Source organism: Camelina sativa, chromosome 15 (assembly GCF_030686135.1).
Source record: "Camelina sativa cultivar CO46 ecotype springtype chromosome 15, ASM3068613v1".
NCBI lineage: Eukaryota > Viridiplantae > Streptophyta > Magnoliopsida > Brassicales > Brassicaceae > Camelina > Camelina sativa.
The window spans coordinates 250,046-267,900 of NC_141894.1; the positions used below are offsets into that span (position 1 = coordinate 250,046).

General features: G+C 36.5%; 2 protein-coding genes across 3 annotated transcripts; one reads left to right on the forward strand and one right to left on the reverse strand.

Annotated features, from left to right (window-relative positions):
• Nucleotides 1-5,781: 5,781 nt before the first annotated feature.
• LOC104773404 (homeobox-leucine zipper protein HAT5) lies at nucleotides 5,782-7,947 on the forward strand. The gene is made up of 4 exons (XM_010498008.2): nucleotides 5,782-6,370; nucleotides 6,599-6,741; nucleotides 6,855-7,094; nucleotides 7,388-7,947. Exons 1-4 carry the CDS (start codon nucleotides 6,283-6,285, stop codon nucleotides 7,739-7,741), a joined length of 825 nt encoding a protein of 274 aa, XP_010496310.1. The 5' UTR covers nucleotides 5,782-6,282; the 3' UTR covers nucleotides 7,742-7,947.
• Nucleotides 7,948-7,991: 44 nt separating this feature from the next.
• LOC104773405 (methyl-CpG-binding domain-containing protein 9) lies at nucleotides 7,992-17,104 on the reverse strand. 2 transcript variants are annotated; one of them, XM_087488372.1, is made up of 10 exons: nucleotides 16,324-17,104; nucleotides 15,336-16,029; nucleotides 14,139-15,251; nucleotides 13,353-14,033; nucleotides 12,923-13,225; nucleotides 12,373-12,708; nucleotides 11,829-11,927; nucleotides 11,038-11,472; nucleotides 8,789-10,837; nucleotides 7,992-8,687 (listed from the first exon to the last, which is right to left on the reverse strand). In XM_087488372.1, the coding sequence occupies exons 1-10, from the start codon at nucleotides 16,845-16,847 to the stop codon at nucleotides 8,376-8,378; spliced, it is 6,546 nt and encodes a 2,181-aa protein (XP_087344498.1). In that variant the 5' UTR covers nucleotides 16,848-17,104; the 3' UTR covers nucleotides 7,992-8,375. The 2 variants fall into 2 exon arrangements, with proteins under 2 accessions (XP_087344498.1, XP_087344499.1); XM_087488373.1 differs by having other exon boundaries at nucleotides 14,139-15,233; nucleotides 16,324-16,983.
• Nucleotides 17,105-17,855: the final 751 nt, after the last annotated feature.

Sequence of the window (17,855 nt, forward strand, 5' to 3'; positions counted from 1 at the left end):
ATACACGTAACATGTACTGTTGTAAAATTCTATATGTATGTATTGATAACCTGTAAAGAGATAAACGTGTGTAGTATACGTGTGTGGTTTGAGATGAAGAAGAAGTTGAATATCACTCACTGTTCGCATACAGTTAGAATTGAAAACCCATACCATAATGAATGGACCTTCTCAAACGAAAAGACTGAATATACTTTTTTAATATAAATTTAATATTTATATCTATCCTTTTTATCTTTCTGAAAATGACATCGTGGTCGTGACCCTCACCAAAAAAAAAAAAAAAAAGGCTAATATGAATATCATGACAGATAGTAACGATTCCAGTTAAAGTTTTCCTCTATTTAATATAGAAATAGAAGAAGGGAAATAAGAAAGAAAGAAAAGATAGTGGAGGAAACTATTAAAAAATATGAATGGTGCTCACACACCTTTATAGATTGATCTTCTTTTCGCAGAACCACACACATGGCGACACAATCCACTACGAACACACACAGTCACACACAATGTCCTAACTAAAAGTCATTTGTTCCTCTCAGGTGTTCTGCTTCTTTTCTTTTCTTTCTTCTTTAAACAGTACACACCATTTTCTTTCAATTGAAGTTTTTAAAATACGCGTCAGTATAATTTATGCCGTAATGAAAATAAAAATAATCCATTATATGAAAGAACCACCCCTGTGAAATGTAATCTATTTTCGTAACCCTTTTTCTTAAACGATAATCCATGGCAATCTGTAACTATTTGTTGTTTTTTGTTTCTCTAATTAACATTTATGTTCTTTCAATACTTTAATTTCATGAACTATTCGTGCAATCACCTTTTTGTGTAAAGCAAATAATAGAGGGATAAAGAAAAAAAGTCCCCTGTTTTTGGAAAAACATAAAGGAAAACCTCAGAAGACACTATCCAATGAAAAAGATGCCACCATATTTTCGTGGCCTCTTAGCTTAGCTGTGAAGAAAAAAACAAAAGAAAAATCTTGATTTTTTATTTGTATAGCTATTTTAATAATCAAGAATCAAGATGAATATATTTTTTACTTTCTCAAAAAAACAATTTCAGATTTGTTTGTTTTGCTTTGTTTAATTAGTGCTAAATTGAGAAAACTTATTGATAGACGAAAAGTTAATCAAACATACATTCCATTATGAGCTAAGTGTACCTTTCAAAGATTCTTTTCTAAAAACATTTTGAGATCATAGAATATAGGGAGTCAACTTACTTAGTTGTGTCTAATTAAGTTGTTTTACAATTTATATTCATCATATACTCTATGGAGTAATAGTTAACTAAACATATATAGAAGCTTTAATTCTAAAGTGGCTTAAATATGCAATCACTATAATGCAATGTTTTCACGCCTGGCCCGGACCGGCCGGTCCGACCGGTTAACCTGCGACCCGGAGACTTCACCGGTTCGGAAATAGTACTAATAACCGGTAGTAATAAAATCAGCAAAACCCAGAAAAAACCGCTATTAACCCGTGACCCGGTGAATCGGTTGACCCGGCCGGTTAGTGGTTCAAAAAAATTCAGTTGATTTTTGGAAAAAAATATAAAGTTTCACAGTTTCAATTATTTTAAAACCTTTTATTCCTTTAGAGTTTCGATGGCACACCTCTCATCTTCAACTTATTTGTCATCTCTGATCTCTCATACTTTGCGTAAGAAACCGTTGGTTGTTCTATATTAATCTTTCTCTATTATTCTGAAAATTCATCTTTATTTGTGATTATCATGTGTTTAATTGATTTAGAATATTAAACTATTAGTATAATCTTTTTCAGATCTGTGTTTGATATTTCTATGTTGTGAATTTAACAGGAAATGGTAAGAGAGGAAGTGGAAAACTATGAAGAAAAAGCAGCTGCAAACCGTTCAGTCCGAAGAAAAAGTGATATTGCTTGGCCGTATGTCATTCAATCAAAAGACCCAAAGTGATAATATGATGAAACACCATCTTAATGGCGTGAAAGGGAATACATATGTGTGTTCGAAGATTTATGCAGATGTGCGATTGACCCGTGGTTGAACCCGGTTGACCCGGTGACCCGATGACTCGAGAGGTAGTCCGGTTCGTCATCCGGGTCGGATTTTAAAACATTGCTATAATGATTATGATCTTGCTTATTTTAGCATATTATTCTCCTTTTTTTTTTTTTTTTAAGTGAGATCATTATCGTTTGGGGAGAAGTGTTAAAAAAAAAAAAAAACCCATTCCTTCATAGGATGGCAAATTCCTCTACCTTTCAATTTTCTTTAGAGTACTCCCTTTTTTCTTTTCTTTAAAAAAAAAAAAAAATCTTAAGGGTTATTAATTTCTTCCCTCTTATATTCTTATTTGGGTGGTGAAAGATATTCCTTTATTAGAAAGGTCCATTGGTAGCCAACTGGCTAACACATGGAATGGAAGCAGACAATAACGTACGTAAATTTAGCATATTTTCTCATCTATTATATAGACAAACATAATTCTTCTATCAAACATATACCATGGATCATATAGTTTGTAATGGAGCGATCAATCTGATTGGAATGGTTTTTCTTGATCAACAATATTTATGCATCCATAATTAATATGTATGCAATGCAAGAGCTGAGCATATATTGATATATAAAGTCATATAAACATGCATACACACATGATATATGTATAATACAGTATACGAGTATTTGCATTTTGGGTAGCCGAAGAGTCATAAAGAAATGAAAACGAAGGAGGAATATATATCTTTAAGGGTAAATAAATTTAAATATGTTATATATGTTGAATTATACTTATATCACTGGAAACAAGATCATGAAATACTAGTAGCTAGTAACTAGTAAGTACTGTAGTAACTAGTAACGATTAACGATTAACTCACAGAAAATAGTTCAATCAGAAATCATAAAAAAAAAAAAAGGGACAGGACGAAGCTACGTGGGGACTTGTGTAACATGATAAGTTTATTAACTAATATGTTTATATTAGTATATCAAAAAGAACAGTACCCTATAGGGCCCTGAATTAGTGCGGCGATTATAAGCAGTTCCATGCACCTAGTCTGTTTTTTTTCCTCCGTAAGGTGTGACATAAAATTGATATTCACCAAAATTTTGTTGTATACATTTTTTAAAAAATTGATTTTTTTTTGTTTTTAATTTGGAAAAATATGCAGTTAGGTAAAGTGACAGTAAACGAAGATAATATGATTAACCTTAAATGTGAAAAGTAAAAGTATATATAGAAGCAATTTCTTGTAATAGTTAACAAAGTGATTAACAATAGACTAATAGTATAATGTTGTTTGTGCAAGACGTCAAGGTGCAGCAGCATATATATTAAGAGATAAAGAAAACAAATACTATAAAAGAGATAGGAATGACGTGAATTTGATTTTTACAGAATTTTTAAATGAAATGATGATAATGTGACATAGCTGTGCACAAGGTTAAGACACAGGGTGACGAGGACCGTTGGATAAAATAGGATAAAGCGTAGATCCGACACTGACCCGACCGTCGAGCATGAACCCCTAACTCCTACCACACTCTCTGCTTTGGCCGAACCACCCCCAAATCTGATTTTTGTATTTTATTTTATATAACTATTTTCTTTTTAAAAATATTAAATAACAAAAAAAGAGAAGATATAATGCAAATCTAACGGTGGAGATCTGTTACCGAGTCCACTCGCTAAAGAAAGTGGACCCTACAGAGCTCAGAAAAGTCCACTTCCGATTGTAAATATTATAAAAACGAAGCCAATCACATTCGAATTACCACAATTGTCCCCATTTCCCTTTTTGATGTCATGTATCAATCAACAGAGAGAAATTAAAAAAAAAAAAAAAAATCAATTTATACTATTAATTGGAGAGTACACTTAGGCATAAAGAAAAAGACAAAAACATAACATATATCCATATTGCCAAACACACCCATTTACCTACATAATTAAAAAAAAAAAATACTAAACTGGTAACAGCTTTTAAAGAAATAAATGATTAACTCTTTTCATAATTGGTTAAACGATGGATACTTAGATTTCAAATCTAATTTTGGATATGGTAATAACCCATAAATAATTAACTTCGAAAATATTAAGTTTTCTAAATATTTTTTTAAATTAAATATTAAACATTTATAGTTTTCTAAATTCAGTTAGTCTTCGTGTGTTAAATTTGATTCAAATTATTCCAGTATTTTAGGAAGCTATATTAACTACAAAAATAATACATCTTATATTTTATGAAATTATATTCAGTATAAATAATAAGTTCAAATATTTTAGAAAACTATATTAATGATTAAGTATAAGAGATCTCAATCTTTAACAAATATTCTAATAATTAAAGTTAGAGGTTTATACAATTTTCTAAAAACACGATTACAAATTAAAACATGACATTAAATCTCTTTTAAAATGATAACTTAAATTGATACGAGATGCTAATTAGTTGAAATTAATTAAATATTTCATAAAATATAAAAAATAATTTTTAAATATATATAGCTATACAAAAACGAAAACACAATAATTATATTAAAACATTTATCATCAATTTTATTATCTTTCTAATATACAAAATGAAAAGATTAATGAGAATAAAAAATATCAAAGATGTTCTGAGGCTTTCTCATATCTTTATCAAATTAAATTAGACAAAGTTATATTTAAATTAAATTAGACAAAGTTAAATTAGAACAAAGTTATATTTAAATTAAATTAGACAAAGTTAAATTAGAAAAAGTTATATTTTCTGTCAAAATTTATGTATAATAGGTCTTCTCACTATTTTTAATAAAATACAAACAATTAAAAAAAACCCTACACGAAAGTGCGGGTTGATCCATAGGTTTAGTTTATAGAAATTAACCCCAAATAATTTGAGTTTTACTAATACATAATTAATTAAAAATACTAATGTATAGGGAAGATCAAGTAAGAGACGAGAACAAATAATTTTTTTGAAAAACATTATATAAACTATTTTTATAGAAAAAAAAACCAAGAAATATATTTATATATATATCAAGATGGGATTATAAAATTTGGATAGTTAAATTAAATTTCAAGTGAATCCAAAATTTATGGTGAAGCGATTATTATTTCAAACATTTAGAAATTTGATGAAAGAAAACCAATATAAGTTTATGTTATAAATGCTGTACCAAATAATTATATTTACAAATAAAATGTATGTGGATGCGAATCATTTACCTACTTCCTTATTTGTTGGACTAAAACATACAATATCAAATTGATAAAATCTTATTAGAACTACGGTTATAAGATAGAACAAAACACATGACATACTATATATGAGACGGGACGGGTTCCCGAAACAGACATACTATCTTTCTTTTACTACTTTTTAATGTACGTAAATCTAATCATCCTCTTTTCTAAATCAAACTAAAAATAAATTGGCACAAAGTTGGATTATGAATGTTAATAACATTTTTAACAAATAATAACTCTGCATAGTCCAAACCTAATTGCAAACTTAGTTTTTAAAAAAATTAACCCCGCACGCATGTACGGGTCCAATCCCTAATCTAACTATAAAATTATCGGATTATGTTGGAAGAAGAATATGGAAATTTTTGATCAAAAAGGTCAGTTCACAATCATCATATCTAAGAACATGTTAATTTTTGTAGCTAAAACAGATATATTAAGTATTAACGTTTGAATTTGATACCCTAACAACAACAAAAAAAACATTACTCGTGTACCCCCAAAAGAAAAAGGGTATTAAGGTAAATCAGCAAAGAGGGCCTAGTGGTGTGTATAAAAGAGCGCGCTTGTTGAAGCTAATGAGTTTAGCCGATTGCATTGCAAAAGCCAACCAACAAAAGGGAACCAACTTTGTTCTATTCTCTCTCTTTCTCTCTCTCTCTCTCTCACTTCTATCACAAGTCTTCTCACACTCTTTAAAAAAACTACTAATCGTCGATATTTGGAAATCAATATAGGTTTCTTGTTTTGATAGTACTGGCTGTGATTCTTGGCTCCCTCTGGCAGAGCGGAGGGGAATTGTTTGTAGTTCATGATGGGATTTTGCATATGCCCGTTGGAGTCACCCGTGAGATTACTATGGAGCACAAGCTTCTTCCGCCATAAGATCATGATCTTTTAATCCTATTCTCTTTGGTTTCCAATACAAATCTTGATCGATCCATCTTCTTTGATAAAATCATCTCTCGCTGTGATCCTCTTTTTCTTTGTTTCTTTCTCTCACAAGTTGTTTCTTTATTCCTTCTTCTCTTCTCTGTTCAAAAATCATTATGGAATCAAATTCGTTTTATTTCGATCCATCAGCCTCACAACACGGCAACATGTTCTTCCTTGGGAATCTCAATCCAGTCGTCCAAGGTTATTTCCTGATCACCACTCAAATCTAATACTATTGATTCAAATTTGACCTTATTAGGTTAGCTAGGTGTGTGAATTTCCCCTGTTTTTACTGTTTTCTAGATAAATGCTCTAGCTAGGAACCCGCATTAGAACAATTATGAATATTGTTGTGTTATTGTGTAGTTATTATATATTGTGACAGTTTGGTTTATATATAAATATCATTATATATGTTGGATTGGGAAGGAGGAGCAAGATCGATGATGATGATGAACATGGAGGAAACATCAAAGCGAAGGCCCTTCTTTAGCTCCCCTGAGGATCTCTACGACGAGGAATATTACGACGACCAGTTGCCCGAAAAGAAGCGTCGCCTCACTTCCGAACAAGTACAAATTCCTTATTCATCCAAATAATATTAGAAGAAGAAGAAGATAAGTCTGAAACATGATTGATTTAGCTAGCTAGGGTTAATAATATATACATGATGCATGTGTTTCAGGTGCATCTGTTGGAGAAAAGCTTCGAGACAGAGAACAAGCTGGAGCCAGAACGCAAGACTCAGCTTGCCAAGAAGCTTGGTCTACAGCCGAGGCAAGTGGCCGTGTGGTTTCAAAACCGCCGGGCTCGTTGGAAAACAAAACAGCTCGAGAGAGACTACGATCTTCTCAAGTCCACTTACGACCAACTCCTCTCTAACTACGACTCCATCGTCAAGGACAACGATAAGCTCAGATCCGAGGTTTTTATTACATCCAACATCAATTTATCATCATCATCTCAAGAATTTTAAATATGAATGAATGATTTAATCTACCTAAGGAAGAGAAAGCATCAAGTGAAAAAAGAAGAACATGCTTTTAATTTTCTTTTTGCTTTCAAGACAAGCTGATTGGAGAATATATTATTATTATTATACTAGAAAAAGATAGAAAGTTGGGAAGAATACAAATCAATCAAAGAAGAATTATATAATTAAGGGGAGGTTGCTTGTGTTGACCGTTGTGATTGAAAAAGTTAAGAATCTTTCCACAGGTTACTTCACTGACCGAAAAGCTTCTTGGCAAAGATGAAGAAGCTAATGAACTACCTCCGGGTCGTCAAGTCCCCGAACCCAACCAACTTGATCCGGTATACCTCAACCCGGCGGCAATCAAAACCGAGGACCGGTTAAGTTCAGGGAGTGTTGGGAGTGCGGTACTTGACGAAGACGCACCTCAACTACTAGACAGCTGTGACTCTTACTTCCCCAGCCTCGTACCCATCCACTCCCAACAAGACAACATCGCCTGTGATAATGACCGGGCCTGTTTCTCTGACGTCTTTGTGCCCACTACTTCACCGTCGCACCATCACAGCGAATCATTGGGATTCTGGGGTTGGCCTTAATTATTATATATATACATCTACTATTTATGTGTGCGTTTATTATTAAAGTACAACAGTCATGTCGTTGCCATGTTTGCTGACGAAAACCCCCCGCATAATTGTGGAATCATTCAGCAATTTCACGGTATTTGATAAGTTAAAAGTATTACTATGAAGTCACTTCAATTTAGTACTACTACCAATATAAAATCACCGGTTGTTGTGAATACTTATTGCTACCAAAACAGCCCTCACAAGTCATAACGATCCATTAAGAAAGAGATTTTATAAAGAATTGAAGTGTTTCCGTTCTAACATCAGTTGATACTAATTAATTCCACATTAGTCAGTCTTCTTCTACATATTATGTGTACACATACTCTCTCAAGCTCATTCACCTCTTGAACCGCCATCTACCGCCGTTCCATTCCATGAACCGGACTTCGGCCTCTCCTGTCATGATGAACTACCAAAAACATCCGCAACTTACAGGTCCACTTCCAGATATATAGATAGAAGAAACATTGCCTATATCTACAACATACAGATTGGCTCCACTTTGACTCAACCGGAACAAAAACAAAATCCACATTTCCGGTTCACATTCTCACGAGGCTGTGCCCGCTGAGCTTTTCCGGTGGGTTCAAATAAGTTACTATGATACCTCGGGTTCTTTCCTCTTCTTACCAGATCGCCTGTTTGCTCTGCTGCTTCTTTCTTGTGAATCTGAAACCGGTTGCGACTTCTGGTCTGGTAAGCTGATGATCGGATTTGTTTCATCCATCGGATCTGATGGAGTTATGAGTTTATCGTACGTAATAGCTGCATCAAGGGAGAAGATACGGACAGATAACGTCGAGAGAGTCGATATTTTAGCAGCCGCTGAAAGGGAAGACCAGTACCACCATGCATTTTTCAAGTACCCTGTCTTAACCATGTCTTCTAGCACAATTGTTGCCTGAACCAACTGAAATAAATATGAAACGCATAGAAATTAGAAAATCCAGATTGATCTGTGTATCTATAGATAGAGAGGAGGAAATATACTAATTAAGGATTAGACCAAACCTCATAAATGCTTTGCGCGGATTTAACAAATATACGCCAAGCTCTTCTACGGTCTGGATGCGATTTCGACGGTCTTAAAGCTTCATCAGGTAGTGCCACATCCATATCAAGCAAGTTGGTTTTTAGGAACCTAAAAACCGGCAACGCCTTGCCAGTTATTCGTTTCAACGAAGCCTGTGGAACCACACAGCAGCTTTTCAACCCACTACCTGAGTATTTCTTAATCTTTAGCTCTGAGAAGCCAAAACCCATTCCGCTTGGTTTACTCGGTGGACCGCCAAGGTCGTGTGTAAAAGATCTATCGAATGACATGTTAGATTCAGAATTTAAGCCTTCAACATTGGTTTCAGAACCAGCAAAAATGACCTGATCCCCTGAATCATCACCATCTAGCTTACTGGAATTGGCAGAGATAAGCACTGAGTCGTAAAGATGAGTATTAGACGATGGAAGAAATGTTGCGATGCCATTTGAGCCGATCAGACCGATATCTTTAACCAAATCTCTGTTGGAATCCTTAGTCACAAACTTGGAACAGATCTCCTCAAAATGGTATGGGGATATAGATTCTTCTTCTTGATATCTTATCAACCCAGAATCAAGTTCAGAAACATTGGATATTTCAGCGACATCTTTGCCGGCGCTAGACTTAACATTAAGATAATCGGATTTCAGACTTTCTTTTGCTTTCGAAAAATCAGTGATTTCCTTCGCTTCTTCAGTTGCTAATGAGTAAGGAATACACCTACTCTCAGAGTGGTCCTCAAATTCATCATCACTTGCGAATGTTTTGTGGCATATGAGGCAGTGAATCATGGATGGCAAAATTGCTTCCAAGCATTCGCATCGACACAAATTTTCTTGCTCCGCAACCTTTGTTTTCTTCCCCCGCTTTTTAAACGTTTCCATCTCTAGTTTGATGCATGAACCATATCTCTTCTCCATTGACATGGCAGCCTTGGTCACAAGTCCCCTAGCCAAAACAGGAAAAGACAAATTCTGAGCTTCTTTCTTTTCCTTTTGAAGGTCCCCAAATCGTAACCTTTTCCAGCACAAAATAGACTCTCTCAGGTCTCTTTCTTTCGGGTCATCATCATGAAGCCATTGGACGAGCTCGCTTATCTCAGCTTCGGTTTCATAATATGTCCAGGGTGAAAGCGTTAGTCTTCCATGGTCAATGGCATGGAGAAACGGAGAGGGGGCTCTTGAACCCGTCAAATCGGCTTGAACAGGTTTTTGCAAAGATATGCTTCCATCAACCAGTATACGCGGATTTTCATCTGGGAAGCAGCAACCCCAATATAAACGACCGCTAGAATCGTTTCCCAGAAAGTCTCTTCGTATAGATTGCTTTAGAAGCTGTGACTCTACACTTCTGATTGATAGCTGCAGATTCTGAATATCATTACTAGTGGCAATCAAATCCTGTTGACAAGCCTGCAACTCTTGAGAAGCCTGAGAAGATGCATCATGAGCTGTCTGCAATTCCACTGCATTGGAATTTAGAGAATGTGTTTCGTGAATTCTTCCAACGGACTTGTGCAAGGTATCTTTTTCACAAGACATAATATCCGTTACATGAGGAGAGGTATCTGCTACAGGCAACTCATGCCTCACAGGGGATGTAATTTTCTCTGGGGAAGAAATCTTGCTCGCACCGGAATTAACATGCAAATCTCCAGGTTGAGAATCGGTATCAAGTGGAGCTTTACCTTGATTTTTGTTAAGAAATGCAGTAGAGGAAGTCTCATCATCATGAGTAACTCCGTCTCCAACAACGCCCTCCTGTGGTCGTTGATCACATCCCATATGGTCTGCAAAGTGACTTGAATTATGTAGTTCGCTTGCTTCCTTCAAAATATTAGGTTCAACCTTTGCGAGTTTAGCCATCAAGAATTCTTGCCGCATTTTTGCGTTTTTCCATTCTGAGGAAAGAGAGCGCAATTTCTGCTGCATTTCAATTATCGCTTCGGCACATTGCTCGAGGTGTTGATGGACAAGGGATGAGCTGAGCAGTTCATCGCATAGAACCTTAAGCAGCATGATTCTCTGCATCAGAATAGGTATAAATTCAACCACAATACAAGTGAAAATAGCACCAAAAGATTGTAAGAATCCATAGATGGCAATGCATAAGCTAAATATCACATATGAAATTATAGTCATAGTCTTCATCTCCAAAAGAGAATGAAAAATTGACAGATTTCAAATGAATGAGCAAGAAATGAGAGACAAGTTTCAAAACTGACCTCCTCAGCACTGAACTCCCAGTAGTCCTTTTCTTTCATCACATCTGCCAGGTGAGCAGTCATTTCCATAGAGGCTCGGGTGAGTTCCCCCTGATACTTTCTACCTTTTCGCCGCCTGACTAGTTTGTAAGATTCCAAAGCCTCTTGAGCCATGCGCTTGGCAATGACACAAGATGGACAATACCAATTTCCATCAGGAATTCTGATAAGAGGTGGATTTAAACAATATGTGTGATACTCAGCATCGCATGTATCACACAAGAGAACACTGTCATCATCTTTGTCAACGCCGCATACTTTACATACCCCCTCATCCCACGGGGCCTTGGGAAGTTTATTTACTGAAACAACTATTTCCTTAATTTCCTTCTTCATCTCTGCATTTAAGCATTCCAATTTCATGTAGTCCACAAGTTTCTGAACAAGTGGTAGAACCTATACCAGAAAACAAATAAAGGCTTGAAACTTGAGAAAATAATTGCACCCCAATACTGCAGTTATTCTCATAGAAAAAAGGAGACCATGCATGCAATTTCTGAATTGCGAACATAACGAAAATTATACACGCACACAAAAGGAAGAACCTTTCTAAAGCATATAGCATTAGTGGACATCTTCAGATGCCTCTTTGATCATAAAGGCCTATAACTTGCACAAATAATAAATCTCAAAACATTTTATTCCACAAAGATGCCAAAATATAAATGACTGTCTCCACGTCTAGATGCTACTAAGTAATGAATATAACTTATTGTGTAGAGCATAACAGAGAAAGGAGGGAGAAGACAAACCTCAGCCTCGTATAATGACTTGAATTTTTCAGACAAAGTTGCAACCAGTTCCACATAATCGGGCTGATCCGCATACATAACACGTATACTACTCCACAGCTGCAAATTAGAAAGCTACAGTTAGCATGTCATTCATGAGAAAAATCAAGTTGCATGCATTAAAAAGACCCGCGTCCAGGGATATACCATCAAAATGAAAAATTTAAATTAAGTCATATACTGTCAGACTCAATTGCTGGCTAAAAAATTATCCAATGAACCAGCAAAAGTTCTGGCGTTCAACGGAAAGCTTAGCCTGGTACTGCTGTGACATAAAGAGAAGGCAAAAATATTCTAAATATAACCTGGCTCTTGGGATACTTTTACATTTATGCATCTAAACTAGCAGTGTGAAATTAACAACACAAACATACGATACCTAAATTGATCATATAGCACTTATACTATAAGCATTCAGAAACTAATTCCTACTTCGCACAAGAAGCATCATGCCATCAATTGCACCCAAAAAAAAAAAAAACAGATTTTAGAGGGAAAATCCCACCTCAAGAACATCCTCAAGAAAAGCTTCAGTTGATCCGTTGTATGCACCAGCAGCCAATCTCAAATCAATAGTTCTGAAGTCTAAGGGCCGCGAAACCATGGCAGGTGATCCCAGGAGCCCGTCATCATCATTATCACTGGAATTCAGTAACTTTCGCCCGAGCAAAGTGCAGAATACTTTATCCTCGTCTGCGGCTGCAACACCACGCAATACAGCCCGGCATTTCTTCATAATGAGATCAGATACACCTATGGGTGTCCGCTTTTTGGTTCCTTTAACAGACCTCTGCACCAAATCTCCACCTCGAACATCCGCTAGCAATGAGAGGACAGCTTTCTGTATCCAATAGGAGGGAAATAACTAATTTTAGAATTAAGGTGAGTCTAACAAAAAAGCATGTATCATCAGACTGAGACTGAGATTTACAACATCACAAGAACAAGAAGCAGAAAAACTGAAGTGAATTTGAGAAAACAAGATAATTGGTTTATGCAATTTAAATTTTGCAAGTACTTCAGGAGGGAAGATAATTGGTTTTATAGATTTGAACCTTTGTTGGTCCTGAAGCATTGCCTTTATAAATTTCTTTACTGATGGAATGCTCCAATATCTTCTTTGCCCACTCTGGTGGATTTCTCTCTAAAGCTTCATAAACACACTTTCTGATTCTAGTCCCAACATTTGTTGGAAGCTTTTTCACAGGTTCCAAAACCTGTGCCCACTCTGGAATATCACCATTGCAAGTGTTTGTCTCAGTAGCATCAACGACATCGGATTCATCATCTTCCACATAAAGAACATCAGTTTCGCTTGTCAAAGAACCAGATATTTTCTTAATAGCCTCTGCAAGTAACTGAAGATAAAGAGTTAATATCCACACGTAAATCCAATAAAATGAAACTAATTTTTGATCCCTTCTTCCAGTAATACAAGGAAGATATGTAACGCAGAAAATAATTAGAAAACCAACAAAAACATACCATTGAATCTGCTTCCATCCCAGCTACTCCTGTAAGCGAGCCGCAAAGCAAACCACCATCCCCTTGTAAGCAACGAAATACCTTACCACTTTCATGGGCAGCTATCTCTGCTGATTCGAGATTCCCATCCATTGATAAAAGAGACAAGACGTACCTACGGGCCAATTCAGGCCAAGTGAACTCATTAACAGGAAGCATATGCAGCTTATTTCTTTTGGCAGAAAGTGTACTGTCATCCTTTTTCCGTCCTCGTCTGGATCTTGATTCTCCAGAATCAAAGTTTGGATCAACAAATGCAGCTACCTTGGATTGCAACTCACATATTAGCACTTGCAGAAGCGAAATGTGAGTCCTTGTTAGAAGTGCACTGACACACTGCCCACGAGAGGAATATGAAATCTTAAAATCAGAAGAATCCCCTGCCTTTGTCTCCTTTAGTACAGAATCAGAGGTATTTTTCGCGGGAGAAGGTTGGCAAGATTCATCGAACAAAGAAAAAAGATTAGTAGTTGTACAATCTTTATCAGTCAAGTTCATCTCACTTCTCTTATCATCCTTCCCAGGTTTATCAAGAAACAAACCATCAAAAACTGGATTGATAAGCTCCTGTTCGAGCTTCTCAGGTGAGACAGCCTCTTCAAAACCCAAAATTTCATGGAAACGCCAGAACACTTCAGATACCTAATCAGGCAAGCATAAAAAATGACTATCATATATGCATGGCAGAACTTAGTTATTGGAGGGGTATGTCGTAGATTACCATATAAGGAAAACACATGCCCGTACCTGAAGGAAGTCACCAACAAGCCCAGGAGGAAGCCTCAAACACATTGGCCTCCCAGGAGGAGGGTGTGGATTTCTGACACCATGACCACCATTTAGTTTAGGCTTCTTGGCTTTCCGAGAAATCTCACCGAAAACTTCTTCCTTGACATTTTCCCAGCCTTTTGGTTTGACAACTAGTGCTCCTTCTGCTACAGTTACAGGAACAGAGGAGGAAATTCTACTCTTCAGATTCCTATAATTTGTACAAGATTCGGCACCAGGCATATGTTCAATCATTTCCTGCACAAAATCTGCATCAAGTCCAAATCTGTTTTGATCCAGCCACCTTGACATAGCATCAACTACAGTTGCAATCTCTCTATTATCCTTTTTACCACATGTGACACTGTTAGGAGCCAAAGAACAGCAAAATCTTGACAATGATAAAACTACATTGTCTTTCTCATTCATCGTATCCCAGTTGATTTCTCTTGTTTCTTTGTCAACATGCTTGCAAAGGAAATCCATGGTACCCGTCTGCTTCATGACATTGGAACATGCATCAACAAGTTTTTGACACACCTTGTTCCATGCAACAGACAATGAATCTTCTTCCACAACAATGTCGCCAATGTCAACCCCATGGTCCTGTTTACTGGATAATATACTATCAAAGTCTACTTGAGAAGAACCACCCTCTGAGCGCAAGCAACTGAATGTCTTGGAAATATTATTCTCTTGTAAACAAGACGATATATCATCTCCAAGAGGTGGGGGGTGATCCGAAAGAAGGATCTCAATATTAGCGTCATCATCATGCTCTTGGGTACTGTGTTTACGATCACTTCGTTTTTCAATGTTCTGTTCCACCATTTCATCAATCTTTGGGCAGGAGAAGACAGTTGATCCAAGTGGAATAAATGACTTAGAGCATGGTGACCGTGTAACCTTGAAAACAGGACCAGAACTGCCATCAGATACTTCACATGTAAATAGCGACCCCGTGATTTTATCATGCCAGCAGGACTTATATCCTATTGGATAGATCATGTTGACATTGTGGTAAGACTGTCTTATGTCAATACGTCCAAGTGACAGCACAAAGAAATCTTCAAACTGCATTGGAAGTCCATTCTGAAAATCAAATACACAAACATGAGGACAAAAAGTACAAAATATTGGGAAAAAGAAACCCATCAAGAGAGATTTCAAGCTTACATTTATATTAGCTTCCTCACAACCGCATCCATTATTTCCAGCGCTAAGGGAATCACCAGCCTGAAAATGAGTACCAGATTTAATGGCAAAAGGGGGCATCGTTTGACCATTGAATGGAACACGCCTGAGCTGAGCACTCACTGAACTACCCTTTTGCTCAGGGAAACCATTGTTTGGCCATCTTGATGTCTTTCTCCTCTTGGGCATATGCAATCTTTCTTGAGGAAGAGAACTTTCATTCCTGATTTCAGCATCCATACAGCTGAAGCTACCATTAACTGCGAAGCCCAGATAACAAGCAACATCTTGTATTGAACTAAATGTTTTTCCGTTCGGAGCACAATACACTGCACATAGCTGATAACTATCTAAAGGCTGTTTAAATTCGACACGCCAACCATCTTCCAATACTCCATGCCTTTCAGATATGAAATGCCTGAGATTTTGCAGAAACAACTCACTTGGATCCAAGGATGGAAATCTAACGGGCAAACTACTGTTGTTCAGGCTTAATGGGAATCCAAAACCTAGATTATGAGAACCCAATGCATCCAAACTCATTTTGGGATTACGAGCCGTTAACCCTGAAGATTCGAGACTAGCATATCCTGGACCAGGACTTGAAAAGCTTGAATGCATGATTGGATTATCAAAAGAGTTTCCCATGCAAGAGCTGCTGGCCAGCATATGCTTTCTGGAGAAGAAGAAACAAGTCATCAGTGATTTACAATTCGGCTAGGTATTTTCTTAGACATGCTCATGTTATATTATAGTAAGGCCAGCAAAAAGCCTATCAAATAAAACCTAAATTCAATTACACCAAATTCTAATCGAGCGGCTTTTCCAGTAGTTTCTAGCTCTCCTTCTAACACCCCTATTCATGTAAAGAAACCCTAACCAAGTCTTAGCATCTGTGTCGTCGATCGATCTCAACCAAAATTAAAATCCTATAAACCCTAATAACGCATACAGAAGCAGGGTAACGTACCTAGAATCAGACGTATCCTCGCCGCCATAACCCTCGGCATCACTGGGAGGCGAGGCGTTCATATCGAGAATGAGCTTAGACTTGACACCAAAGGGCCAGAGTTTGCTCCTCTCGCCGCCAGAAACACAGTCGCTGCACATCCAATCGGAAGAGGGAGCGGCGGCCTCAACGCCGTCGTGAACACAAGAGAGATGAAACCCACGCTCACAAGCATCGCAGACAACAACGAGCTCCATAGACTCAGGCCTTCCACAGGCGGCGCAGGAAGCATCCCGATCCGGTTCAGGAACGTCAGCAGGCGCTCCAGGGGCAGGGTCGGGATTATCGTGAATCGACCTAACAACTTCGACGGGTTCATAGTCGGCGTCGTCATCCGGAGCGGCGGTGCAAACACCGCCGCCGAGAGTAGCGGCGGAAGGGATTTCGTTGAGATCGATGCCGAGAAAGGAGGAGCGGTTATCTTCCTTGACAGCGGCGGTCCTAGTGTCTCCGAGTAGCTCGTTTGTAGAATCAGAGAGTCCCATTATTCGATTAGGTTGATGGAATCGAGCATTGTTTGCATTGAAGAGGAAGAAGAAACTAAAGAAGGAAGAAGTACGAACAAGAAAGAAGAAGAAGAAGAAGAAGAAGAAGAAGAGAAGATTTGTATATTGCTAGAAAGTGAGGAAACAAAAAAAAAGGTTTTTCTTAATTAATTCTCTCTTTATTTTTTTTTGCCTTCCCCAGTTTTCCCGAAGTTCTGTTTGGGGAGAGAAAGAAAAAAACGTGAATTATCTTACCCCTTTTTTTTTTTTTTTACTTTTTGGTGCCTTTCATATTTTCGAAGATGCTACCCAAAAAAAAATGTTAATTATTGTTAGTTTTTTTTTCTGGTATTATATAGTTAGTTTATAAAATAAGATAAATTTTTACTCTTATGTTTATAAAGTAAATAGTCTATGTTTTTTTTTTTTAAAGTAAATTTGCCTGGATATAACGCGAAAAAGATAAGTAAGGATCCGTAGTCAAATAAATGGTTACTGTGTCAGAAGAAAGGTAAAGAAGAATTTAAAATGATGTTGGCATCACGAGGAAAGTAGCTCCGGGAAGGTGTTGTAATACTCACGTTAACGATCTTATTACTAATCTTCATTACTAGTTTCAATTTTTTTATTTTATTTTTCTAATTAAAGCAGTATGTATGTATTCTTCTTCTTCTCTTTACAAAACTAAGCCCCATTAAAATCAACCGTTTCAGTAGTTGACCAAGTTTGTAAACACATTGTATAAAAAAACCACTACGTACATGCATCTGCCGGTCAAATTAACTACAAGTCTCTCTACTACATCGGTTCGTTTTATCAATGAGAAAATATATATATATTTGTATATCTTTATATAAGAATCAGTAGTATTTGTTAGCTGGTAAATATGGTGAAGAAAGAATAAAATCATTACAGAAATGAGAAAATATATATATATATATATATATATATTCCATACTAGTCCAACCAAAGTATCTTCGAGGATTACATTACATGAACCAACCAAAG

Coding starts and splice junctions, on each gene's coding strand:
- LOC104773404 (XM_010498008.2), top strand. CDS start 6,283: ATGGAATCAAATTCGTTTTATTTCGATCCATCAGCCTCACAACACGGC. Junction 6,742..6,854: donor GTCGCCTCACTTCCGAACAA/GTACAAATTCCT, acceptor CATGTGTTTCAG/GTGCATCTGTTGGAGAAAAG. Junction 7,095..7,387: donor ACGATAAGCTCAGATCCGAG/GTTTTTATTACA, acceptor ATCTTTCCACAG/GTTACTTCACTGACCGAAAA.
- LOC104773405 (XM_087488372.1), bottom strand. CDS start 16,847: ATGGGACTCTCTGATTCTACAAACGAGCTACTCGGAGACACTAGGACC. Junction 12,709..12,922: donor ATGCTTCAGGACCAACAAAG/GTTCAAATCTAT, acceptor TATTGGATACAG/AAAGCTGTCCTCTCATTGCT. Junction 11,928..12,372: donor TTCTTGAGGATGTTCTTGAG/GTGGGATTTTCC, acceptor TCTAATTTGCAG/CTGTGGAGTAGTATACGTGT.